At 38.5% G+C, this 26,817-nt stretch overlaps 6 protein-coding genes across 7 annotated transcripts; 5 read left to right on the top strand and 1 right to left on the bottom strand.

Annotated features, from left to right (window-relative positions):
- Positions 1 to 1,007: 1,007 nt before the first annotated feature.
- On the bottom strand, positions 1,008 to 4,868 carry LOC101304566 (probable apyrase 6-like). 2 transcript variants are annotated; one of them, XM_004297253.1, is made up of 9 exons: positions 4,051 to 4,868; positions 3,570 to 3,682; positions 3,207 to 3,314; positions 3,048 to 3,102; positions 2,672 to 2,863; positions 2,480 to 2,577; positions 2,114 to 2,310; positions 1,823 to 1,907; positions 1,008 to 1,728 (listed from the first exon to the last, which is right to left on the bottom strand). In XM_004297253.1, the coding sequence occupies exons 1-9, from the start codon at positions 4,667 to 4,669 to the stop codon at positions 1,693 to 1,695; spliced, it is 1,503 nt and encodes a 500-aa protein (XP_004297301.1). In that variant the 5' UTR covers positions 4,670 to 4,868; the 3' UTR covers positions 1,008 to 1,692. The 2 variants fall into 2 exon arrangements, with proteins under 2 accessions (XP_004297301.1, XP_004297300.1); XM_004297252.1 differs by having other exon boundaries at positions 1,008 to 1,907.
- Positions 4,869 to 10,428: 5,560 nt separating this feature from the next.
- LOC101304769 (vacuolar amino acid transporter 1-like) lies at positions 10,429 to 11,852 on the top strand. The gene is made up of 3 exons (XM_004298382.1): positions 10,429 to 10,543; positions 10,632 to 11,239; positions 11,334 to 11,852. The coding sequence occupies exons 1-3, from the start codon at positions 10,429 to 10,431 to the stop codon at positions 11,850 to 11,852; spliced, it is 1,242 nt and encodes a 413-aa protein (XP_004298430.1).
- A 3,065-nt stretch (positions 11,853 to 14,917) lies between these two features.
- LOC101304476 (pentatricopeptide repeat-containing protein At2g02980-like) lies at positions 14,918 to 16,699 on the top strand. The gene has a single exon (XM_004298381.1). The coding sequence runs from the start codon at positions 14,918 to 14,920 to the stop codon at positions 16,697 to 16,699; it is 1,782 nt and encodes a 593-aa protein (XP_004298429.1).
- Positions 16,700 to 17,610: 911 nt separating this feature from the next.
- LOC101304184 (extracellular ribonuclease LE-like) lies at positions 17,611 to 18,445 on the top strand. Its single transcript, XM_004298380.1, has 3 exons — positions 17,611 to 17,658; positions 17,872 to 18,073; positions 18,219 to 18,445. The coding sequence occupies exons 1-3, from the start codon at positions 17,611 to 17,613 to the stop codon at positions 18,443 to 18,445; spliced, it is 477 nt and encodes a 158-aa protein (XP_004298428.1).
- Positions 18,446 to 19,568: 1,123 nt separating this feature from the next.
- Positions 19,569 to 21,084, top strand: LOC101304276 (extracellular ribonuclease LE-like). Its single transcript, XM_004297251.1, has 3 exons — positions 19,569 to 19,725; positions 19,831 to 19,986; positions 20,662 to 21,084. Exons 1-3 carry the CDS (start codon positions 19,609 to 19,611, stop codon positions 21,082 to 21,084), a joined length of 696 nt encoding a protein of 231 aa, XP_004297299.1. The 5' UTR covers positions 19,569 to 19,608.
- A 1,833-nt stretch (positions 21,085 to 22,917) lies between these two features.
- On the top strand, positions 22,918 to 24,348 carry LOC101303991 (ribonuclease 3-like). The gene is made up of 4 exons (XM_004297250.1): positions 22,918 to 23,251; positions 23,397 to 23,552; positions 23,722 to 23,920; positions 24,040 to 24,348. The coding sequence occupies exons 1-4, from the start codon at positions 23,141 to 23,143 to the stop codon at positions 24,261 to 24,263; spliced, it is 690 nt and encodes a 229-aa protein (XP_004297298.1). The 5' UTR covers positions 22,918 to 23,140; the 3' UTR covers positions 24,264 to 24,348.
- Positions 24,349 to 26,817: the final 2,469 nt, after the last annotated feature.

The raw sequence follows: 26,817 nt of genomic DNA, 5'->3' as shown, positions 1-26,817 counted from the left end.
ATTTTGCCGAAAATACCTAGTTGGTTGCTTTTCCCAACTCGCCGGTTGCTATTTATAGTGCGGGGGCGTCTTATCCTCGGCTTCACCGAACCACCTCCGGGGCATTTTCGTCAGTTTGGTTTTTTCTTTGCCGCGTAAACGACCCGTTCTTTTGTATTTAGTGAAGACTCGGTGGCGAGAGCAAAATTCTTTTTCTTGTCCAAAACGTTGCACATACGAATTGAATTTGTTGAGATATCAATCCCACGTCGGGAATATGAAATATTGTTTGTGGGTTTATAAGGATTTAGGCCACTTTATCCATTGCCAATTGGTTTTGGATGAACCCTAAACTACTTTATCAGAATTTCCTATCTATATCACATTCCATTGTCTGTTAGTTTCTAAGTTTTCTTGTCAATGTACGTAGCGAAATGTGATTCTTAACAGAAATATACAAATGAATGAAGAGGTTGTATACAATAAGTTTTAAATAGTCAAGACTATTTTTTCTCTCGAAAGTAGGAGAAATATACAATATACTCATCGAAAGAAAGTAGGTGAAGTATGGTTAAAGAAATAGAATCAAGTATTTTTTGAACCAACCTAAGCCTACATACCTTTGGAGACTTCCACCATCATAGTCTTGAATATTTGCAACTTTTGTTTAAATTAGGGTTCAGGTAGAGTAGCTCAAAGAACATGTTCATTTACTCTCATTTCAATTATTTTAAATGGATGTATGATTAGTTCCCTTTCAACATATTTGGTAGGATAACGCACACATCAAAGTTGTAGACCATTCAAACGAATGGCCTCTGGCCTTTGGGCATAGTCTTACAGCTAAAGAGACGGTAGTTCTTTAAACACCAACTGAAGTTTTGGGTAGCTTAAGGCCAAGACGCTACCAATTGAAAGACGATGAAAACCGGAAAGCGAATATGTCAGCGTCAAACAAAAATAGGTCTAGAAGGGGCATTCGTGCTTCATTTCTGTAAGCAAATAAACTAATAAAGAACAAATGCTTTCAAGGAACAAGGAGACTGCCTTTTTGTACTACTATTGCCTGCAGCGGACTTTCAGATGGAAGAAGGTTCGTGTTGTTCTTTCATTAAGATTAATTTCCAACAATAATCATTTCTCACTGAAAGATTACATTACAACTCTTACATCGGTCGAGAGATGACCAAATCTTCAGCTTAATCCATGGAATCTGGAAACCTGATGCGATGAATAAATCCTGCCGAGGTATAAGAATAATCGGATGCGAAGAAAGCAGCAGGGCAGTGCATTAACCTTAACGTGTAATCACACAATGATACAGCACTCAACATCTCTCCCCACAACCAACCTATCCAACTTTTATCCTAACCTCGCAACGGGTAGAAACAAGAGCCTGTGGTATAATCAGAAAGAGGTCTTGGGCTCCCTCGAATACAAAATGGGAATCTATCCTAGCTCCAGCACAAAAAGCTTACTCTACAATCTGTCCAGAAATCCCACAATGTACAATCTCAGCTGCAATTGGTAACCTTAACAGGGTGGTCTTCGGTACTAAACCGAGGCTGCTGGAGTGAAATTCAATATACCATATTGTGCCACTCATTCCCTCCACATCTACATAACAAATGGACATTTCCTCTAGCACAATCGTTCAACTTCTATTAATACGAGTGACTATATACCGCCCTTTCTCCAGATCATAAATCGTCTTCAGCTGGGGCTTTCTCCACTTTGACAGAGACCACACTGTAAACAATAAAAGTGCAAATATGAAAATTACTGACAGCAGTGTGGGTGATCCATCACTAATTATGGCGGAAATCCAATCAGTGTTCCCTACGTCCAAGTCAGATGTGCTTTGCAAGATGAAAGCTCCCAAAGCCCAGTCGAGTGGAATACTTCCAATCTGATTTGCAACCCTGATCCTGGTATAGGAGTAATGGCAATCGATAAGATTCATGTGCACAGTCACATTAAATAATACACAGAAACACAATAATTGAATAACTCCAATTAACAACGCCATGAGACAAAAGAGTTATTATTTGGCCATACTATAGAACAACAAACTGCAACAAGTCAGACTTGTCTCTTATTCAGGATATACAATTCTGCAGTAAAATGAGTATACCTTTCATCATCCAAAGAGATTCCAAGATTGTCATGAAGTAAGGCGACAGAATATGCTGAAGAGAAGCAATACTGAAGCAAAGCTTCGTCATCAAATGCTTGATATCTCTTCTTTAACTTTGACCAATCCTCTCCACAGAATTGTTGTCCAGCAATCATCAGATTAGAAAGATATGCCCTTGGGCCCAAACCAAAGAACTAACATGCAGTAAAAAAAAGAGAGAGCATAAGAAACACTTAAATGCATACATTCTTAACAGAAATAAAGAAGTATCGTTAATGCTTCCCCCAAATGAACATTAGAACACTCTTGTTTAACAAATTAATACTATTAACTGATGATGCTGAATCATGGAGATGATAAAACCTTGGAAGTGTGGAAGAAATTTTCTGTAGCCAGAAACATCCCCTGAAGCTTTGGCGTGAAAGTTGACCCTATATTGCAGGGTTGGTAGGAACATTTCTCTGGTACCAAGTAAAGAGATAATCAAAGTCAAAACAAAGCAAAAATAAAATCTATTGAACACAAATATGTCAGTACAGTGAAGGACAGTATAACCTTTTCCTTTTTGCAACATCATGTTTGCAGCAGATCTGCACTCAGAAAAGTTACCCCCAGATTGCAGAGCAGATAAATATCTATTTTTCTCACCCAAAGAACTTGGTGAAAGCTTTGGAGACTCCCTTTCATATAAATATCCTTTAGGAGTGCAAGGATCTATTGTCATTCTTTTCTGAAGTGTTTCTGAAGCTGCATCAATGGGGAAATAAGTTTAAAATCCAGGAAAAATAGCACGTTACAACAGTGGCGCAACAACAATAAAGTCATCCATGAGTCTAACAACAGAGGAATCGACAGCCAAATCAAATTGTAACAATCAGCTCCAGCCATCTTTAAGTATGGCTTATGTGCAATTTTTTTTAATATTATTTACCAGAGCTGAAGTCTCCTGAAGCAAGTGTTTCCTTCAATGATTCATATGCAACATTCTGCAGTATCAAACTAGTTAAGAACTTCAACCCATAATATAGCATCTGAATGAAAATTTAATTTCCAGTCTTCCATTTGTCTGATAAATATGCACAAGTTGAACCTGGCCATAATGAAGAAAGCTGTGACTGTAAAGATTGTAGGTGACATTTCCAACTTTGACGGGACGCGCAAACTGAGGAGGCATTGGCTCATTTGAAACAAATGTCACCTGAAACATAACCAAAACCATTCTGTGAATAACAGGGGCATGCCATTAAGAAAGCATCAGTGTTCCTGCGTTTTCTACTATGTTTTTAGTGGTTGTCAATGAGATATGGCTAATCTTGTTCCCATGTAAACAGCACATTCACAAGGCATGACTTATATATGATTTGTAAATATGTATACATGGGTTTGGCAAAGACCATGACCTGTGAGCAGACCTCCAAATTTACATATGAGAGCTAGATTAATATAACCAAACCTGAGCAGAAGCGCCACCAAGTTCAATAATCCCAATTGTCTTCAGAGGATCACCACCAAGCGTTCCAAGGGCATGGTTTGCAACAACCCACGCATATAATCCTTCGTCAGAACCTACATCAACCATAACTTTTAGCACCACACTCCTTGAAAATAGCTCAGAAAATTGAATTAGTAATATGAACATTACAATTGTACAATAAAACTAGCCACAGTGTTTAGGCCTTTAGGCTTCCTTACATGCCAGAACAAACAAGAGAAACTAAACATTCAACATAATGTGTAGGCTTCGCGTATGATATATGGCATTGTAAACTGTTAATCTAGTGAACATACACTCAACTATGCACAGTATGGCTTAAAATCAATTCTAGCACTCGAAATTGCCTCATTTCATACAATGCCACTAAAACTAAGCCACATAACTCCACCGAAAAACCGAAACATTCACAAACACAACTATAACATTTCCCTAGCCATACCTGTAATGACCGAAGCCCACTCGTCCTGAAACTTGAACCCGGAGCTCCGCAGCACCTTCCTGCAAGACTCCAGAATCCGACTCTGAACATCCAAATCCAGCAGCCGGAGCCCCGCCGTGGCCATAAGCCTAACCTCCGTGTTCCCCCACTGCTCCTTCGGAATCCTCCCTTTCGCAAACTCAACAAGCTCCTTCAACGACCCGCCCGCCGCTTTCGGATCCTCCGCAAACGACGACAGCCCCGGGTTGACCCGATGCGACGCCAGCCCCTCCTTGCCGAAATCAAACACGGCGGAATTGCTCCCGCCGTCGACGCTGTACCTAAACACGTGGATTCGCGACCCCGTGCTGCCGCCGTCGATCACAATCCCGTAGCGTTCGGAGTTCCGGGAGGTTGTGGCGGAGAAGAAGAGGAGGTAGCAGAGGACGAAGGCGACGGCGATGGTGACGGAGAAGAGGATTAGGAAGCTTGATCTGGTGGAGGAGGACTGCTTGGGGTTGCGGGAGAAGAGATTGGATCGGGTGCTGGGCCGGAGTTGGAGCTTGACCGGATCCATTTCGTTATCGTCGTCGGTAGGTTTCGAAGTGTGGACCCCTTGACGGGCGTGCGATCGTCGCATGAAAAGGTTAGGAAGCAGCGGCGCGTGAGAGCGGAACGAGATTCATGTGAGTGAATTAATCAGAATGGCGCGAAACGGCGTCGTTGCGAGGGTTAGGGTTCGGGGAAATTGTGGAATCGGAGACGGAGAGGGCAATAATCAAAGGGAAAGAGTCTCGCCCTCTCTCTCTCTTTCGATTCCTCTCTGTTTGTTCTGGTCCAGAAAACAACGACCTCGTTTGATTGATTTTGCGCCTCTTTGCGGGTTGGGCTCTTTCGGATTCGTGTTTGGGTTTGGATTCGCATGTCCACGTGTCCGCTCCTCGTTCTGTCTTTACTATTTCCCGATTCGGCTCGGGAACTCGGCTCCGACGCTCTTTCTTCTCGTTTATAAGAACAAATTATATTGAGTTTTAAGAATTAAAATCACTTATAATTATTATTTTAAATAAATTTTTTATTTAATAAAATTTTAAAACGTGTTTATCTAAAATTTTTTAGTTCAAATAACCACGATTTTAAAAAATAGATTAGAGATTACTTATTTAAAATTGAGCTTTTTAAAAATTGAGTTTTTAAACCACAATACTAAACTAAGCCTTAGATTAAACACAGTGGACATAGGTCACTCTAATTGAGCAGCAGTTTCCACCTGTCATAAATATGAGATTGCTGTCACGTGACAGTAACTGTTTATTGAATTTAAAAAAACATTTTTAAATATGACTAATAGTTTTAGAATAATAAATTTTAACCTAATTAGAGCATCTCCAGTAGCTTTCCCAAAATTTCTTTAAAATGGGGAAACAAAAGCTAAAATCTCTAAAAAAATTATGCTTAAAATCTAACAGCTTCTCCATTTTAGAGATTTCAGCATTTAATACAACAAAAAAATATACTATATCATTATTAATTATAACAAAAAAACATTATATATTTCATTGTAACAATAAAATATCTAATCAAATATTCTATTGTTGTCTTGAATTCGTTGGAGCATGTGAAGAAATGTTTTGCTGCAAAGTTGGGGAATGAATGCTTCTCTTTCTTCTACATCCCCATTTTGGGGAATGGGATGGGGAAGCTGTTGGATCTAAAAACAGCTCTATATTCCTCAAAATTGAGAAGTTCAAGAAAATGGGGAAGCTGTTGGAGATGCTCTTACAAAATAAATTGTAAGTGAATTTAAGATGATCAAAATATTAAAGTTACAATGAAATAAACACTATGGCATATGAAATTAATAAATTTAGAGAAATTTTATTCACACATCTCTAATTACTGAATACACATCCCTATTTTTTGAAAGTTTTTTAAATACAATTTTACCCTTTGATACATTTTAAAACACCAACATAATTATAATTACTCTTGTCGAAAAAAAACATAATTATAATTACATTCTCAAATCATGAGCCCTAAAAATTTCTATTTATTCTTCCCTCTTCCCTCTTCCCTTGATGAAATTGACTGCACAAAGCACAATTCAAGCCCTAAAAGCCATGATCGATCTATGCGCGCGTAGTGATGAGATTACAACAAATAAAAGTGAATTCTACAAAAAAAAAAAAACAAAAATGAATCTCATAGCATAACCGATAGATTGGGCACGTCATGTAGTTGAATAATCATGATTCATGAATGAAAATTAAAACATGATACAAGCGGTCACTTGGACTCCTTTCCATGGCTTCGAACATATTTCATAGGATGAACTTAAATTTGTGTAGTTTTGAAAAGTATTGATTTAATTTTCTTATATTTGATTATATTCATTACATAAATCGTCAAAAAATGATTATGAGTGAACCAAGATGATTAACGTCATAATTCCATGAAGTGACTTGTTGTGATGAGATGACAATGAGTTAGGCGTTTGGGTGATAGTTTAGGAGGATTTGGGGCAAAATAGGTAGTTTAAAAAAAAAATTAGGATGTGTATCTAGTAAGTTGTGATGTGTGAATAAAATTTCTCATAAATTTATTCCATTCCAAACCTGGAATAAACATTACCCAAAAGTTTTTCATAATTATTTTTTTTAGCCAATCGTAATTTATTTTTTATATCATTTTCTGATTTTTTTTTTCATAATTTTCAAATAGGTACTTAAAGTTATTGGCTATTAAATATCAGCCTTTAGATTCAAAATATTTAGAATTAAATTCAGTTTACCCCCATGAGGTTTAGGAGTAACTTCATGTTAATCCCTATACTTTCAATTTCATCTGTTTACCCCTCAAACTTTTGAATTTTCCTCAAGCGTGACCAAATGTCCTATATTCTGTCCAAATCGGACGTTAATTCCTGATAATTTTAACCTTAACTGTGAGGCCAGTATCTAGAATTTGGGCAAATCAGACCTTATATGTTTAAATCGGACCCTAACTGCTGATAATTAAATGTCAATTCAAACGGAATATGAGAATTTGGGCATTGCAGACAGAAATTGAAGAGTTCAAGGGGTAAACTGATGAAAATAAAAGTGTAGGGACTAACATGAAGTCACCCCTAAACCACAAGGGGGTAAACTGAATTTAATTCAAATATTTAAGCCAACGGTCCAGATTAGCTTTGAATAAGAGTTGTGCCCTTCTGACGCGTGTCAGGGGCTACTGCAGTTTTGCGCAAAATACAAAAGCGTGGTGAGCACGCTGCTTTGCTAGATGACATCAGCCACGTTTGGCTTTTGGCTGAGGTGGAACAATTCAATATGGGTTGGATTTCTCATCTAGTTTGCGTTAGATCTCTCCCTAAAAATCTAACCTAGGCTGAAATGTGAGAAAACCCATTCAACAGATGGATTGAAGTTTTTTGGGTTTGGGTTAGCCTATGTGGCATCTAACCTGGGTTGAATTTTTAGCATGGGGTGGACATGCTTTAACAAAAAAAACATCTGTTCAATATGATGATACTAGTAGTTGATCTTAACCAAACCTCATGTGGTCGAGCTAGTAAGAGCTTAAGTGTATAAATCCTCATAACTAGGTTTGAATCTTGTCGATGTTGGTTAAGTCTCAATCTATTTGGTGGTTAGGGAAAATGAAACGTTCAAACATGATCTACCGACGAGAATTAGTCTCTGAGCCTAAAAAATATTTCAAAAAATTGTGATTTTGAATATAAAAAAATGTAGTTGATCTCCTTCATTCAGTGTTAGTCACGATCATTGGTGGGGGGAAATTATCACATAGGAGTCCACCAAAGGCAGTATTGAGTCCACATGATTAAGGTTTCTCGAATTCACGAGAAATTCTAGAGTCCTCCAGGAAAATAGAGAAATATCGAAGTTTTATTGATATAAAAAATAGATGTTAAGCGGTCACAAGAAGACGCTTAAATATTGGAAAAAAGAAACCCTAAAGGCGCTAACAAAAGGCCTAATCAAGCCCATGGGTTCTAATAAAATAAAGTCCAAAATAAGCTCAGAAAATACTAAAAGCTGCTTTTGAGGGTCTAAACGACTTCGGATACTTGAAAAACACCACATAGGCGTATACACTAATAATTCATGTTCCCGGGGCCGTTTCGCTTCTTGAAAAGGTATAATTCACCTCGTTCTGGGCTCACCACCCAGACATGAATAGTACCAACAAAAATTCTTGCGACGGTCCATCTGCTCTTCAATTCTTGTCGTCGCCTGTTCTACATCATTGAGCTTCGAAAATCATGATATGTGTAATTGGTTATGAGTTTAATGAGATTGAGACAAAATTCATGTACTTTCCCCCTCAAATATAGCTTTGAAGTTCCGCTACTTAATCTCTAAATTATATGTGCTCAGTTTCATATTTGTGTATGGTTTGATTTTTGCTTACAACAACGATTGAATGTTCTTGTGCCAACTAGGTGTCGTGTTCAAGTCGTCTTGTGCGTAGTGAACTCAATAACAACTGAGCCCAATAGGTTCATGACCTATCAGAACTTAAAGACATGCATGACTTTGGGGCCGTGTCAACAAATAAGAATAGCCCGACTCAAGCCACCCAACAAGGCAACAACACTCCTTTAAGTTGAAAGCCACTCACATCAGTTTCTCAACTTCCATTTCTCTACTGCGACATTTATATGATCTACCTATATCAGGGTTTCCTTTCTTACGTGCCTTTCCATATTTTTACAAAATGCTTCTGAATATTCAATATATTCCATGCAGCATATTGTTGATCCTTTATAGTAGAAATTTAGAATCATTGAATCATCTCCATGATTCACCAAAACAGTCAGTTAGGCAACTCTTTCAGTCTTTCTCCAGAATCTGTGATGTATGCTCCTTTTTGGGTAAAGAAATTAAAGGGCAACATCTTTAATGAGGAATATATCCAAATCATCAAAGATGTTAGGCTTCCCTGAGACTGATGGTTTTCTATTTTGGAATATATTTGACAATGAACCAACTGTAAATTGTAATCTGCTGTTTAACTTCGCTGAACGCCACACGGTAAGATTGAAGATTCATACCGATGCGTTACGAAACGTAGATGGTGACTGGTACCAAAAATAACTGATTGTAAAGTTTGCCATTGCTGCAGTTCAATCCGATCGAAAACAGTAACTATCTGCTCTATGCTGCATTGCATTGCTGCTTCATTCCCCATTATTATGCAATAATGCAAAGCAATTGGAACTAAGCACCTTAATTAGTTTATTATTTATAATGATGTCAATGCTCCACTCCCTGCACAATATTGGTACGTAGTCAAATGTCCTGACATCATGGGACAAACAAAGCACAAGCTACCATTGATATTGGAATGGATTGGTTTCCAATTACTTTCTCTAGTGCAAAGTGCGCCCAATACCATCCACCAGCACTAGAACAAAAGCCATTTTCATATCAAAGAAAAAAATAGTGCTCTACTGCTCTATCTACTGTGGATTTGGATCAGACACCCTTACAAAGTAGTATTACACTGCCTAGTAATATAATCCACATTGCTTAGTTGGAATTTCGCGGTAGTTTACTGATCTGCATCATAAGAAAAGCAGTTTGAATATTCTCTTTTCCATCAAGAATGCTTTTTCTTTGCAGCTAAAGAACTTGTTCAACATACTGATTTTTCAAAGATTTTTTTTTTTTTGTTACAATTATTTTCCCTTTAAACAAAAGTATCGAAAAGGACATAGCAGTGTCAGTGATGAATTAAGATAACGGGGTGTGCTTTTTCGAGCTGTTTAAGTGCTATTATGTTCTAACTATATGTAATTACTTAAGGGGATGAAGAGAAGGACTGAACATAAACTCCAGTATTCGGACTTTCGATCATGTTGTATTTTGATTATGATGAAGGTATAACTATAGAGTTTAGCTACCAATTTGCTGTGTTTGGAGTTGATTACAGATACTGAGCTATAAGACCAAACTTATTAAGCTCTCTGAATATAAACTAGTAGAAAGGAACACGTCTCATTGACAATGGACCCTAAAGATCAGAGAAGCTTAATTTCATAAAGAAGCAAAGCAATGGCTGTGACATGTAAGTGGAATTCCTTTAAGAAAACCAAGCACATAGCAATGTAATTTCCACCACATGCATAAATTTGCAGAGATTCTACTGCCTAATGCTCTTTAACTTATTGCTGATGTTGTTGTATCACTTGTATGGCTATCTACTCATCCTCCTAACCTGGCCATTTTTCATATTTTTTTTCCAGGAAGCAATCATTTTCTTAATGAAATTTCAAACCAATTATGGAAATGCTTGCCTGGTCACGTATTTGCTTATATATATTTGGATGTCCCTCATATATGAACCAAAGCTTTCTTAGTGGCAACACAAAAGATGGAACTGCACTCCCTCAAAGTAGAGAAGATAGAGAGCCAAATTCAACCACTTGAGCAAAACAAAGGCACTACCTTCTTCAGAACCTGTTTCAATGGACTCAACACATTATCAGGTACCTTTTCTCTTCAAAATATGCAGAAAAAAACTATTTAGCCAAGATTGATAAGCTGGCTTAATCCATTACCTTGTTACATTCTCAGGTGTGGGAATACTATCGATTCCATTTGCTCTATCTCAGGGAGGGTGGTTGAGCTTACTGCTTCTCTTCTCGGTAGCAATCCTGTGTTGGTATACAGGGCTGCTTCTACAGCGATGTATGGACTCAAATCCACATATTAAATCATATCCTGACATTGGTCAAGTCGCTTTTGGATGCAAAGGAAGAGTGGCCATATCCATCTTTATGTACCTTGAGCTGTATTTAGTTGCAGTTGAATTTCTTGTACTAGAAGGTGATAACTTAAACCAGTTGTTTCCAAACATGAGTTTCAACATGGCAGGCCACACAGTTGGAGGTAAGCAATGCTTTGTTTTAGCCACTGCCCTTGTAATACTGCCAACTACATGGTTGAAGAGCTTGGGATTGCTGGCATATGTATCTGCTGGCGGAGTTTTGGCTTCGATTATTTTGGTTGTTTGTGTTTTTTGGGTTGGTGCTGTTGATAGTGTGGGATTTGATGCAAGAGGTGATCTCCTGAAATGGGAAGGATTGCCTACTACTGTAAGCTTGTATGTGTTCTGCTACTGTGGACATGCAGTTTTTCCCACATTGTGCAATTCCATGAAAGATAGAAGCCAATTCCCAAAGGTAAAACATTCATAGTCTATGACTCTATGAGGCTGAACTGATCGATTTTATTCAAATGAATCGGTATAAACTTTTGGGTTACTTTATGTTGCAGGTTTTGCTTGTATGCTTCATAACAAGCACCATCACCTATGGATCCATGGCTGTTTTGGGTTACTTGATGTTTGGAGAATATTTGAAGTCTCAAGTGACATTAAATCTTCCAGTACAAAAAATCAGTGCAAAGATAGCCATTTACATCACAATAGTTAACCCTCTGACTAAGTATGCAATTATAATCACTCCAATTGCTACTGCCATAGAGGAGACACGCCATTTTCGCAACAGTCATGCCATTATAAGCATTTTGGTCAGAACAGTGATTGTGATCAGCACTGTCTGTGTGGCGCTGATGGTTCCATTCTTCGGTTATATCATGGCATTTGTTGGTGCTTTTCTGAGTGTCACTGTCTCAATATTGTTGCCATGCCTGTTCTACCTGAAGATTAACAGTGTTGCTCGTAGGATTGGATTCGAGTTGATGACAATTCTTAGCATTATGGTGCTAGGATCTTTCGTTGGGGTAGTGGGTACTTACACTTCTGTAAAACAAATTGTAAACCATCTCTCTTAAGCTTTGTTCATAAATAAATAACAACACTGATATTAACAAGTTGAACTTCAAGGGCTTGTAATATTTTGCTTACCTTGGATTTTGTTTTTTCTTCTTTTCTCAGAGGTTGCTTTCTGCTCATCTTGTTTTGGTACTAACAGAATAGTATTTGCAGACGTCAAAAACTAACTTGGAACAGAAAAGCTAGCAAATACGAAGAGTAACATAAGCAAACACTGCAAATATATAATCTCTAAAACCAAATCACCCCTACATATACCCATTACGCAATCCAACTATGAACACCAATACGCAAAACAGTCCCAAATATAGCTGAGAAGACAATGTTGATGTCAGGCCTTAACAGCCAAGCATAAAGCATTCCAATTTTTTTCCACAAACAAAGAGAACACCGTGCATTGGATTGTCATAAAGGTGTAGAAGAACACTATGATAACCACAGTTCTCAACAAGTGATATCCATGCATATTGCTGCCAAAAGGCATGCCACTGCAAGCCTAAGATCTCCGTTAATCCACTTCGTATAAAATGTTTGTATGATAATATAGTCCCTAACACTTTGGCTCGAGTTGGGTTTCACTAAGATTGAAGACGTGTGGCCTCAAGTTTCTAAAGAGGTGTACATTACGCAGAGGTCTGAAATAGAACCATCAAAATTCAATATACAACTACAAAACGTGCATCTACACATATATATGTGAATGGTTGATATTATATGACATAACGCAGATACGTAACGATCCTCATATACAAATTATTATGAACGACAAGAATTGCACCGTCCATTTACAGGTCATGTGAAACTATGTACGACCAATATTAGAATTCAGAGAAACGGTCCACGTGTGCAAATTGTTATCGTGAAAGGTTACAATTACACCTACTCACACGTGTATCCAGAAATCGTATATAAAGGCGACAGGGGCAAACGGATAGGGTTAAACGGTTTTAAGGGACTTGGGGCTCGTGCACGCCAAAATTTGAGAGTAGAGGAGAGAGATCACCGGCGCTTATACGATCATGGTTGAACTCTTTCAGTGTGCTTCTCCACAAGTACGGATTGATTAGTTGTCAGAGGAGGATCGGGTAAGTTGTTCTGTGTATCTATTTTTCGTTTGATTCTATCTCTGAATTACACACTTGATTTACATTTCTGTTTTTCGAATTTGCTGTAGCTTTTGTTCTTTGGAGTTGGAGGTTTAGACGTTAACGGCATCATTACTGGACATTGTTAGTTGTGTTGCTATGGATGGTGTGGATAGGAAGTTGTCAGTGTCTTGTTATGATACTGTTGTTAAGTCAAAACAATTAGAATCCAAGAGTGCAAGTACTAGTATTGATGATCTCCCCGAAGTTGCATTGGTCGAAATCCTTTGTCGTTTGCCTAGTTGCGAATCACTTGTTCAATGCAAGTGTGTTTCGAAACGTTGGTGCAATGTCTTGTCGGATCCTTATTTGATTGGTCGGTTTCTGTGGCTCCGAATGGAGAGGATACCCCCAATTGTAACTCGTAGAGGACCTGTTGTTCACAGCAATTTTGGGTGTGAACTCTTCACTCTGGAGGTGGCCGCGAGGCTAAGGAACGTGCTCGGTTTGAGGAGAGATCCACTAATCCTAGCAACATGGAACGACTTAGCTCTGTGCTGCAAAGCCCGTACTGATCAACCCGGTTACTTCATCTGCAATCTACGCACAATGCACCTGGTTACTCTTCCTCCTTTCCCTCGGGGCCACAGAAATAGGCCTGTGGGATTCATGTGTGAGCCCTGCTACTATAAGGAAGACAGAAGTGACATTGATCAGGAAAACCAAAGGGAGGTAATGAAAATTAATGCTGACTTCAGGTTTAAGGTTGTGAGAATACCTGATGAACCTCGTAAGAAATGCTTGAGGTTGAAGATTCAGGTTTTCTCTAGTGAGATTGGTGAGTGGAGAGAATCAGTTGTGCCATGTCCAAGAGGCTGTTCGTCTTGGCATATCAGTTTGTTTGGCTTTGCCGGCAATGGAATGTTGTACTGGAATACTACTAATGGCATATTGGCGCTGGGTCCATTTACTAATGGTGCTGATGATCATGGCTATCAATTTCATTTTATTTGGACCTCTATGGATGAGTACGTACCAGTTTGCTTAGGTGTTTACGGAGGCCGTCTGCTGTTTTACGATTACTACTTTGATTCAGAAATCTTTGAGCTATGTATTTGGGAGTTGACAGAAGAAGAACTAAACCAAATGGCTGTTGCTGGAGGTGGAAAATTGGGTCTGAAACCCAGAGAACTTAATCTGGACGTAATGTTTCTGATGGATACTGATTCAAAATATGTTATGGATCCAAGTGACACAACTATCTTCGGTTTCAAACCAACTAATTTGGATGTCTATTATGTACGTATGGGTGAAGCCATTTTCAAGGGCAACATCCGCACAGGCTGGTTGTCGAAGGTGGATGTAGAGAGCTACCGTGATGTGTCTTTGAAGATATTCCGATCTGTGCTCCCATGGCCAACACCAGTTCCTAGGCTGCCACAGCACGACAATGGCCTCGGTTAGAGCAGATGGTAATTTTCCTGTGGACTGTTGAAGTACTGGCATCACCAAACTAAATAAACTTTCACCTAGTGTTTCATGGTTTGATGTATTTCTTTTCCTTGACTATGCCTTTAAAGGTTTTTCATCCAAACATTTTGCTATATATGAGGTACACTTAATCTGCTGTGTAGGAGGTAGACACATTTTTCTGTTGCAAAGATTGGTTAAATAAGTGTTTCTCGAGTATGTTTACTTATATATAGTGTAAGCTGTAGACAGATGCTAGCTAGCTAGAAGAATATATGTTTGGTTACAAAGGTGGGCATATACGATTCTGATTGAACATGAATTATTTCGCCAAGCACTCGATCGGAATAGAAAAGGCTGTTGATTTGTTGAAGATATGAGGTATAGCATTTTGGCCCTTATAGTTTGAAAGCGTTAAAAACTTTCATCCATGATTGCTGAAAGAGCCACTGAATGGATAAGCAGTGCTTGTATAAACTCAGCTTGTTCTACACCACTCAAAAACAGTCATGGCATCATTGGCTATCCAAATGACCCCAATCTCTCACCCAAAAGCTCACACTCAATCTCGAATCTCTCTCATTCCCAAATGCACCTCTCTCACACAACTCCAGCAAATCCAAGCCTTTTCCATCAAAACTCATCTCCAATATGACCTCTCTGTCCTCAGCAAGCTCATCAACTCCTGCACACTCAACCCAACTGCCACCTCCATGGACTATGCGCACCAGCTCTTCGACCAAATTCCCCACCCGGACATTGTCGTCTTCAACACCATGGCGCGTGGTTACTCACGCTCCACCACCCCATTTCGCGCCATTTCACTCTTTTCACAGGTTCTGTCCTCAGGTATCTTCCCAGATGACTACACATTCCCGGCTCTTCTCAAGGCCTGTGCCGCCTGCAAAGCCTTAGAAGAAGGGAAGCAGTTGCACTGCTATGTTATCAAATGTGGAATGCAACTTAACATTTTTGTGTGTCCTGCTCTTATAAATATGTACACTGAGTGCAGTGCTGTGGATGTTGCTCGCCAGGTTTTTGATAAGATGCCGGAACCTTGTGTCGTCGTGCATAATGCTATGATCACAGGGTATGCTAGAAATAGTCGTCCCAATGAGGCATTGGCATTGTTTCGAGAGTTGCAAGCGAGTGGTCTTAAGCCTACTGATGTTACAATGCTGAGTGCTCTTTCGTCGTGCGCATTGTTAGGTGCATTAGACTTGGGGAAGTGGATACATGAGTATGTTAAGAAGAATAGGTTTGATAGATATGTTAAAGTGAACACTGCATTGATAGATATGTATTCTAAGTGTGGGAGCCTGGAGGATGCAGTGTCTGTGTTTGAGAACATGAGTGTGAAAGATACACAGGCTTGGTCTGCAATGATTGTGGCGTATGCAACTCATGGGAATGTTTCCAAAGCTATGTTGATGTTTGAAGAAATGAAGAGGGCACGAATTCGACCTGATGAGATCACATTTCTGGGTCTCTTATATGCGTGTAGTCATGCCGGATTGGTTGAGGAGGGTTGCAAGTATTTCTACAGCATGAGTGAGAAATATGGGATTATACCTAGGATTAAGCATTACGGTTGTATGGTGGATTTACTAGGTCGATCTGGACGTTTAAGGGAGGCTTACAAGTTCATAGATGAGCTACCAATTAAGCCTACGCCTATAATCTGGCGAACATTGTTATCTGCTTGTGCCAGTCATGGAGATGTCGACATTGGCTTGCGGGTGCTTGAGCAAATTTTTGAGTTGGATGACTCTCATGGTGGGGATTATGTGATCATATCTAACTTGTGTGCAAGAGCCGGAAGATGGGAGGATGTTGATTACTTGAGGAAACTGATGAAAGACAGAGGTGTTGTAAAGATTCCGGGGTGTAGCTCCATAGAAATGAAAAATGTGGTGCATGAATTCTTCTCTGGGGATGGCGAGCGTTCAGTTTCGAAAGTACTGCATCAGGCAGTTGATGAGTTGATTGAAGAATTAAAGCTGGCCGGATATGTTCCAGATACATCTCTAGTGTTTCATTCTGACATGGATGATAGAGATAGAGAGCTTTCTCTTAGATATCATAGTGAGAAATTAGCCATTACTTACGGGCTCTTAAACTCAGCTGCTGGGACAACAATACGTGTTGTGAAGAACCTTAGGGTATGTGGTGATTGCCACTCTGCTGCTAAATACATATCATTGATGTTTAATAGACAGATAGTTCTTAGAGATGTTCAACGATTCCATCATTTCAAAGACGGCAAGTGTTCCTGTGGGGACTATTGGTAGTTGAGCAGCTTGAATTGAACTGGAGATCATTTTAGCCTAACAGAGAAACTTTATTGCGCATTTTGGCTTCTCCAGTGACTAGAGGCTTCATCGTCTTAGTGGAAGGTTGTTCAGTGAGGAAGATGAAAGCAGGTTGTAGTCTTAGGAAAATCCTTTCAGTCCATCATCGTCGTCGACGTATCACTGCCATTCAGTAGCCAAGGCTGTGGAACGGTATCTGTTTGTCATCATGAATAGAAATGCATGTGTTGTAAATTTATTCTGCAATTTATTTTTTGCATTGATACAAGTGTAAATATATAGTCTGGTGATATAAAATACAACCTAAAATGTTCATAGACTCACCGGGTAATGGGGAAATACACCCTCTGGTTGTATTTTGTGCTATAAAAACTGTGTTTTTACTTTTTAGAGGTTTTGATGTTTCTGATCTTTGTACCCACCTAAGCTAAAACTGTTACATCTTTCAATCTTGTTAACCAGACCGGCCAACATGAGTCGACAGCTTTGGATATTCCTAGGACACAGTTAATAGATCCGTACGTAATACAATGGCGGCAGGAACAATACAGAAGTAGGAAACATGGGTTACGTTGCTGAGGATATGTTCCCCTATACTGTAGTTTTCTGTTTAATTTTTCCTTTAAATACTTGACAACGATCACATTGAACTGGACCTCTGGAATTAGCCATTTCCCAGATAACAGAGTTTGAGATGGAAACGAAATTCATTTGGCTTTTGATAATACAAAGTCTGGCAATACTAGTCGCTTCTCAGGAGTATGACTTTCTCTACCTTGTACAACAGTGGCCAAGATTGTACTCTGGCACCCAGCAGAGTTGTTGCTATCCAACTACAGGAAAACCTGCCCAACATTTCATTATCAGTGGCTTTTGGCCTAGTTTTAACAATGGTTCAATCCCAACCTACTCCCAACAACCACTTCAATGAAACACAGGTATATAATTTGCAACATCATTGCTTCTCCAAAACAAATTTCCTATGCATGAAGAGGCAGGAAACTACGATGCGAAATTCTACATTCTTTAACATCATTGAGTTTGCATTTTGAGTTGCAGTCCGATCAAGCAGCAATGATATATGTATGTGTACTAGTTCATTTTGAAACCTTGTATTTGTTAATGACGATGGTGATAAACTGATAATGCAGGTGTCAGAGTTGATCGGTTACTTGCAGACAGATTGGCCATCGCTGGCTTGCCCCAGTAGCAACGGCACCCGGCTTTGGTCTGAAGAGTGGGAAAAACATGGCACTTGCTCACAGTCTAACCTTCCTCAATACAATTACTTTTTGCAAGGTTTATCACTCATAAATAGCTTGGAAGACATCATCTTATTGCTTCAAGCTGAAGGTACCTATATATTCAGCTGTTCTTTACTTTTATCTTAACCTCCCTCGTAGCAATGGCAAGGGGGAGGGCCATCGATCCCTATCCCCATACCCGATTTGAGTCGTGCTTTACGAAAAATCATCATTACTATTGTTCCAACTTGCAGGAATCCAAGCAGATGGGAAAGTTTATAACTCAAACAGCATAATAGATCTTCTGAAATTAGCATATGGTGAACGCAGTGTAGGGATTGAATGCAATCGAGATGCATCTGGGAATAGCCAGTTTTACCAGGTTTATGTTTGTATAGAACCTTCTGGTTATAGGGTCATCGACTGTCCCGTGCTACCCGACTCAAAATGTGCCGATTCCGTTGTGTTTCCTTCCTTCTAACTAGGTTATTCGTACTAAAGAATAGTCGACTTCAGCTCAGAGATCAAAAATACGTCTCATCTCTCCACTTACATGACACTTAATTGTGACCGAGACATCTTGTATCACCAAAATATGAAACATTATATCAAATCATTATACCTAACTAGTTCATGTTTCACTGGTGTGGATCCACAGATTGCTTTCGTTGAAGTTGTAAGCTCAAATATACATTGAATAATATTGGACAGATAATAATTGGGGACACTAAAGAGAATATGCTTTTGAATGCTAAAATTTTCTGTGTTAATAATATCAGAAACAAAGGTCTCTTACTAACCGGCCAGTTTGTATGAAGTATTCAAAGTGTTCATCATGAGAACGATTTGACTTGCACGCTGTTTCACCAGATTGTTTTGTTTTGTATTAGTGCATGTTACAACCACGCCAGACTTTGTTATTGGACACCGATAGAATAAGTGTGAAAGCCTTTACGTCAGTACCATAACTTGGGAGGCTACTCCCTTCCAAATTATTAGAACAACTGTAGATTAGCTTGTCTTGTACCTTCTGGCTAAATTAACAGCCGAAATATCATGTAATACATAGGGCTTAAATAATTATGGGTAGTTACTCTTTTTTGGTTTGATTAATCTTTTCGTAAATTGATTTTTCAAGGGTAATTTGAGGAAAAAATATATGATTTTAATAATAATATGTAAATACGTATAAATTCATAATAATAATCGTAAGATCACGACAATCGTTTTTGGAATTCCAGAGAATTAATAAGAATAAAGATATCAATTTCAGATACTACAATCATCTGCATAAAATCCATTAATGGATTTCAATATAATGAATCTGAACAGAAAATTAAGAAAAGTGGAGGTATTAGAAGGAGGAAGAAAATAAATTAAAATCCAAAACAATAAATGTGACAGCATAAAACAACCACAAAATAGGTTTATAAAAGGAAAATGAGCCGACGTATAGCAATCATATATGCAAGCGTTACACACTTATATGATGTGGACATCAGATTTGGAATGATTGTAGCATAAATTACTGAATATTCGACCTCCCTGACCTTCCAATTTGGCGTATAAATACAGCCATATATGCAGCTCCATAATTCACACCCATCTTACCAGCCTGAGAGTGAGAAGAGTGAGAGATTAAGAATGAAGTCCAGCCCCTCAGATTTGATCAAGCTTCTAATACTAGGACTAGTAGGATCATCATGTCTTTCAGTTCTCTGTGCTGCAGAAGATTTCGATTTCTTCTACTTTGTTCAGCAGGTGAGAGCTTATCAATCTCATTCAGATTTTGAAGAAAATAATTGAATTACTAATTATTATCTCCTGGTTTTATTTATGCATGGTTTGTTTAACTGTATGGTGCAGTGGCCAGGATCATTCTGTGATACAAAGACAAGTTGCTGCTATCCAACCACAGGTAAGCCTGCAGCGGATTTTGGGATCCACGGGCTCTGGCCAAATTACAAGGATGGTTCATACCCCTCAAACTGTGATCCAAACAACCCCTTTGATCAGTCTCAGGTATGAAATTTTATCTGATATATAATAAAACACTGTTTGGTATGCATGTAATTGTTTTGTCGAAATCATCGATATGGACGATCATAGATTTCTTTCGCAATTTTAAGGCCGGCCACGACATGACATATTCTAAATTTGGATCAACATGCATGGCCGGTGTGATAGAGTTTGGTCACTCTGGACTATGAAGTTAAATAACAGAAAGGGTCATTGTACGTGAATTAATGTGGGCAGGAGCAGGATTAGTTAGAGTAAAGAAAACTAAGCAGGAGTAGTCTAGCTATGAACATGGGCACAAGGCAAGGGCTGCGTGCAAGCAATGGCCTGCAGGTTATGGTGTGGATCACATATTCCCTGCGTGCAAGCAATGCCCCTCTTTGTCCTCCATTTTGTTTTCCTTTTACATTTACTTTAGTTTTCACTTGATGACAAAATGAAGGATTATATTCAACTTCTTTTACATTATTGGAAATTTGGTAATTAACCAAGCGTCAAGTAGAAATTGTTTGGATTAAGAACAAATGAGGTAATGAATATTCCCTATTAAATTGTTATTAATAATAAAAATGGTGCATGCATATATGTTACAGTTTTTAGTCTTTTTACCCAAGTAATTACCTTCTTCCTTAATTTACCTCTTTCATCATGCATATTGACCATATATTTTGGGAACAGATTTCAGATTTAATTAGCAGTATGCAAGAAGAATGGCCAACACTAGCTTGCCCTAGCAGCAGTGGGATTGCTTTCTGGACACACGAGTGGGAAAAACATGGAACCTGCTCTGAGACTGCCATTAACCAACATAGTTACTTTGCAGCGGCTCTTGACCTCAAGAAGAAGGCCAACCTCCTCCAAGCTCTTCAAAGTACAGGAATCAAACCCAACGGCGAGTCTTATACCCTGGCGGACATCAAGGCGGCCCTGAAAAATGCAATTGGATACACTCCATATATCGAGTGCAATGTCGATGAGTCCGGAAACAGCCAACTTTACCAGGTCTACTTGTGCGTGGACACTAATGGCTCTGACCTCATTGAGTGCCCGATTTTCCCCCATGGGAAATGTGGTTCAAGCATTGAGTTCCCTACCTTCTAGAGTACTTCAATGTAGTTGCAGAGAGATCCATGGATGATGCTTCGTAACATTTATGCAGATCTCTTCTAGTTTCATGTTTCATAATTTCCTAACTGTGATCAATTTCACTTGTTCGCTTTCCTGTTTTCGTCATAAGTGATAACCAATTGTTCGCTAGTTCTTCTTGTGTTTTGAATTGTTTCAATAAAACAAGACTAGCTAGATTGATACTTCATATATATATATTTGGTGATCGAGAGTGGCCGGGAGTGAGATTAATTTGCAGTGATCGACAAATATATATACTTCATTTTCAACCATGGAAACAATAAGAGGCATCAAAGGAATAAGACCCATAAAGTTGGCAAAGAGGATGGAATTCATCTATAACAACGTCAAAGAAGGTTGTATTGAACCATAAATATAAAGTGGTGAAATGTTTACAATCAAGTTTGGAACATCTCTCTCTCTTTGTAAGTCATTATCCTTTTTAGGTACTTCATTAGTTGGTGTTGATCAACCACGTCAATTATTGTAGATCTAGCGCTGTATCTGTATGGTCAAGAAATTAAGAAAAAACTGGTTTCATATCCCCTCGAACATAAACACTTTTGGTTAGACGTCACTATTTACAACCAATTGGGGTGATTGACCTTCTCGCCTCATAAAAATAGCTTTATTCATTAATATTAGTTCACACCCTTAGCTTAAATAACTTGCTAGGTAGCTGATGTTGTTTTTATAACAAGTTTCCAGATCAGATTGATCAAATTAATTAACTTGATCATCATAAGTATCGGAGCTCGGTCAATGGCTATCTACATGTACATCTTCAAGGTATCCTGCACGTAATCGAACACCTACGATGTGTCTAAACTCTTAGTCTAGTTTGATTGATTTGATTCCAACCATTTACATGCATAGTTTGTTTAATGTCTCGTGCATCTTTAGCATTTGTTAAAAATGGGTTCTGGTTAATGTGTCTCCCTTTCTTGTCAATTTCCCTTTGTACGTACATCTTCATCAGCAACGTACTCGATCTCTGTCTATCTAGCTAGGTCACCGGCCGGTACTCTACTCCCTCCCCCCTGAATTGAAATTGCTAAATTCCATGTGCCTTAGTGAGTATCATATTAGTGCGTGGAACCTTAATATTCTCTTCCTGACAAAGAACAATAAATAACAACACATTCACATATATATGAACTGCATGCCGAGTTGTTTAAGCCCCATGTCTCAGGTATGCGCTTCATGGATCACATGAGTCATGAACTGTCCGATCCGTCCACAACCAAATTAAAATGCCTTGCACGCAACACCAAAGCCAAAAATAAGCGTCGTCTAAAGCATCCCCCTACCTTTGTTTAGCTAACGTTTCATCTTTATCTGCAAGATTGGGCAGAAAGGCGTACTTCAGCTAGCTCCATATATAGCTTAGTATCACTTAAAGACTAATCCACAGCTATAGCTATAGCATTCCTTGGCTAATGTCTGGTACTGTTGCTTACAGATAATGATGGAACTTATATTAGAACAACTTTTTATATTTCATTTATTAATCTTTCTCGCACTTATCTATTCTCCATTGCTAAATCAAACCTAGCTGACGATATGTTTACTTGTTCACATAGATGTGTTCATATATGGGATCGCATCACTCCCTTCAATCAACTAATTAAGCCAATTAAGGTTAGGTCAAAGTAATAAGGGATAATGCCCATTTGCACCTAATTAAGAAATTAAGCATATTAATTACCTGGATAATAATCGATCTCAAAACTGAAATACAAAAAGAAATGGAGGAAGGCACGAAGAAGCAAACTACAAGTAATTCTTTTAATGTTAGAGACCGTTAGACACGCAAATGATCATGTAGTACGTTGTATAAATTCACAAGCTTGGGGAGCAATAGGAGCATATGCTTTCTGGGATATTCCATCCTTATTTTCTTCCATCTTTCTACTTAATTTTCCTATTAGTACAGCTTTCTGCTAATCGATCAGCATTGTCCTTCTTAAGCTAGCTAGCTTTGTCGAGAAGAAAAGTTGTCGATCAGAAAAAGATAGAACAACGTACAATGAGATACAGCACTAGTTTGATTTTGATCAAACTGCTGGTAATTCAATACCTGTCAGTCCAGGTTCTTTGCGCTTCTCAGGACTTTGATTTCTTCTACTTCGTTCAACAGGTGAGTTGACATTTTGATGAGTATCTCAAAGGAAGAGTATACAGTTTATCGATCTCTTTCGATCTTCCATATCGATCTGTTTTTAGTTTCAAACCCTAAAAGATGAGTATCTCATCGTTTTTAACATTTTGATGGATCGATGCAGTGGCCAGGAGCATACTGCGACACAAAGCACAGTTGTTGCTATCCCAAGTCAGGGAAGCCTGCTGCAGATTTTGGCATTCACGGTCTCTGGCCTAACTACAACGATGGCTCTTACCCTTCTAACTGTGATCCCGACAGTGTCTTCGACAAATCTGAGGTACGATTTTTGGAGTTGAAATAGATCGAAATCGTGTTAGTATTAGTTGAAGATATACAGTAGACTTGTAATTCACATAGAGTACTACTGGCATAAGGCCGTCGATTTATGCATGGAAATATTATGATTTATGCACGGAAATATTTATGTATCAAATCACTATTTCCAGATCTCAGAGTTGATGAGCAGTCTGGAAAAGAATTGGCCGTCGATGAGCTGCCCGAGCAGTAACGGGTACAGGTTCTGGTCACATGAATGGGAGAAGCACGGCACTTGCGCCGAATCTGAACTTGACCAGAAAGATTACTTCCAAGCCGGTCTCAAGCTCAAGGAAAAGGCCAACCTTCTTCAAGCCCTTAAAAAAGCTGGTAACTAACTTGGTTCATCTATGCTCGATCATCTGTTTTCTGACCAAATTAAATTACGTACAAAGATCGTCAAAACGTACAAATGTAAAATGTAAACGTTGGGGATTTGAATTTTGCAGGTATAAAACCAGATGATGAACTATACAGCTTGGAGAGCATTGTGCAGGCTATAAAAGAGGGTGTTGGGCATACCCCAGGGATTGAGTGCAACAAAGACTCAGCTGGTAACAGCCAACTTTACCAAGTTTACTTGTGCGTTGATACTTCTGGCCAAGACATTATCGAGTGCCCAATTCTTCCTAGAGGACGATGTGCTTCCACTGTCCAATTCCCTAAATTTTAATTAATCGCTGGATCTAGCTATCATATATGAGGAATGTTAATTATCGTCACTCTTTAATCTCATATATAGCTGAAATTTTCAGGCTATCTATTCCGTTCAGTACATGTATCGTGAATAATTCAGGCTATTTAGATTCCTTCTCTATTGTTGTTGGTGATAAACTACATTTTTTTTTTTTTATCTATGTGTGTGCACCGTACCGCATTTGTATTTGTATGTTCGTTACTAACATGACGAACTTACAAGTTCATGCCATTTGGGATTAACATAGGATCACTCGCTGCGTACTACACACAACACATCCAATGATGTTTAAAGTAGTCAATAAGAAAAAAAGATAATCGATTGCGTGACAGAGAACGATATTTCTGTCAATACCTCTCTAAAGGTTGAATCGGAGGAGATAAAGAAATCCCATCAATTGATAAACGAAAAAAGTCATGACTTCACTGGTGCATAACAGTGTAGGCATAAGTGGCCAATCATATCATATTTGAACACCCTACTTATGTCATAATGTCATATAGAGATGTGATTTATTCTTCTAATCACCCAATCGTTTATAGATTTCTACACAAATGGTGGGCCGTAAATTGATGTCTATCACTTACTTAATTTCTGTAAGTAGCCCGCCTCTCGGAGGTGGCCCATTAACATTTCCGAAGCAAACACTGGTATTCTCTTGGTGGGTTGTTGAACTTTATGGTTTCGTATCTCTTTCGCAAAGGTTCTCGGTTCACATTTTACATTTCCATTAACTTGACTCAATAAATTGTTCAACCTAATTCTAAGCAATGACCTTTTAGTCTCGAATGAAATCGTTGTTCATAATTTCAGTCATTAACACAAGAAATAAGAGAGACTACCGAAGAGATTCAAATTCAATGATATACACACAAATTTGCATAAGCTTTTCACTAATCTAAGATCTCGTTTGGTTTATGAAAAATAACTATCATGAAAGAAAAGTTGTTCATTTCCTACGCTTGAGAATACTAAAAGAAATAAAATACTTTCCTGAAAGTTGGGAAAATGTGAGGGATAGTTGTTCATTCCAAAATCCATAAAAACCAGTTTCTCATCTCATGTCCTTGCATTTATTATTCATAATATATTATTTTATTATTTTAATTAACAACTTTCCATACGATTTTCTTTATGTTATCAAATATCAGAACGAAAAGTTATCGGAAAATTTTATTTCCTTTCTCTTTTTCACAAATGAACTATTTTCTTTTTCGCGATCCAACCAAGACCTAACAGACAAAATCCAAATATTCTAATTTCCTGGGTCCACCATCCATAAACATAGGACAGAGCCCCCCAATTAACACAAAACCACTACCGCTAAACACACATAATCATGGTTTCTAGCAACCAAAAACAGAAAAATGATAATGATTTCAAACATTACAACGTGACATTTGGCAACAAATAATGCAACATTTGTTTGGTGGATCTGATCCCTTCACTATAATCCAATTCTAGGTCACTTCCTTCATCCCTACACGTGCCTCATCTGTCATCATAGTTGCATCATAAACCCTCCAAATTAATCAAATCCTTCATTATAATGTTTCACCATCCAGTCCGGTCACCTGTCGGTGCTACGTAAAAAGCCAGTAATCCATTACCATCAAGCCCTCCTAATCTTCCCACGTGGCGCTCTCCCGTTCGTCCTTCTCCCAGCTTTCGCAAAGCTACCCGGTGGGGGCTGTGTCCCTTAACTTTGAACCCACCCCCGTTTGAAAGTTACACTCCACCCGCAAACCGCGGACCGTAAAATCCTCCACCCCCGCCAATTCAAGGGTAAAAACGTCATTGCATGTAATTTTTTTTACCTCTAGGCTTCTATCTACCGGCCTCTTGTTCTTGGTCGATGTTAATGAGGGCCGGGCCGGAAGTGGGGCCGGGACGGTTATCATTTCCATCGCCACGTTTTAAACTTTTTGTGATTTGTTTGGAGCTATTTTAGTGACGGACTTTGACGGTTTCCGTCTGCCAGATGGGATAAAAGGGGAATAAAGAAAGAAATAAAAACAGAAGGTTGGGTCTGTCTGGGAGAGTTTCAACAAGAATGTGCCACGTCAAGGAGGTAATTATCTGAAAAGAATAGCGGGAAAGATGTCCTGTAGTGAGGTGGGTATTCTGGGGTTCAAATGGTCAATATTCAATCATAAAGCGACAGGCAAATTGGAAATTTCAAAGAACATCTGAACGAGTCTTTCAAGGAAACCAAAAACATCCCAAGTTCAAAGCAAAGAACTAAATTTATTTTTTATTCTTTTAATATACTGTATATTCTTTATACTTGGTGCGTCAGCCGAATATATGTAGTATTTTTGTGTTAAATCGATCGTTTAAGTTCGATTCACAAAAAATTAATTATAGAATTTTGGTTATTTGTTCCATTTAGAAAGACTACCTGCATAAGAATGAATAAATTCAATTAAAATTATCTAAACTTCAAATTACTGCTCTTAAGAAAAATTCAAATCGAAAATAACTTCAAGAAAGATAAAAGAATTCATATATCTTTTAGTTTTTTTTTTTT

This window comes from Fragaria vesca, linkage group LG4, assembly GCF_000184155.1.
Source record: "Fragaria vesca subsp. vesca linkage group LG4, FraVesHawaii_1.0, whole genome shotgun sequence".
NCBI lineage: Eukaryota > Viridiplantae > Streptophyta > Magnoliopsida > Rosales > Rosaceae > Fragaria > Fragaria vesca.
Note: the sequence above shows the minus strand (reverse complement) of the source record. Positions and strands in the feature narration are given on the sequence as shown.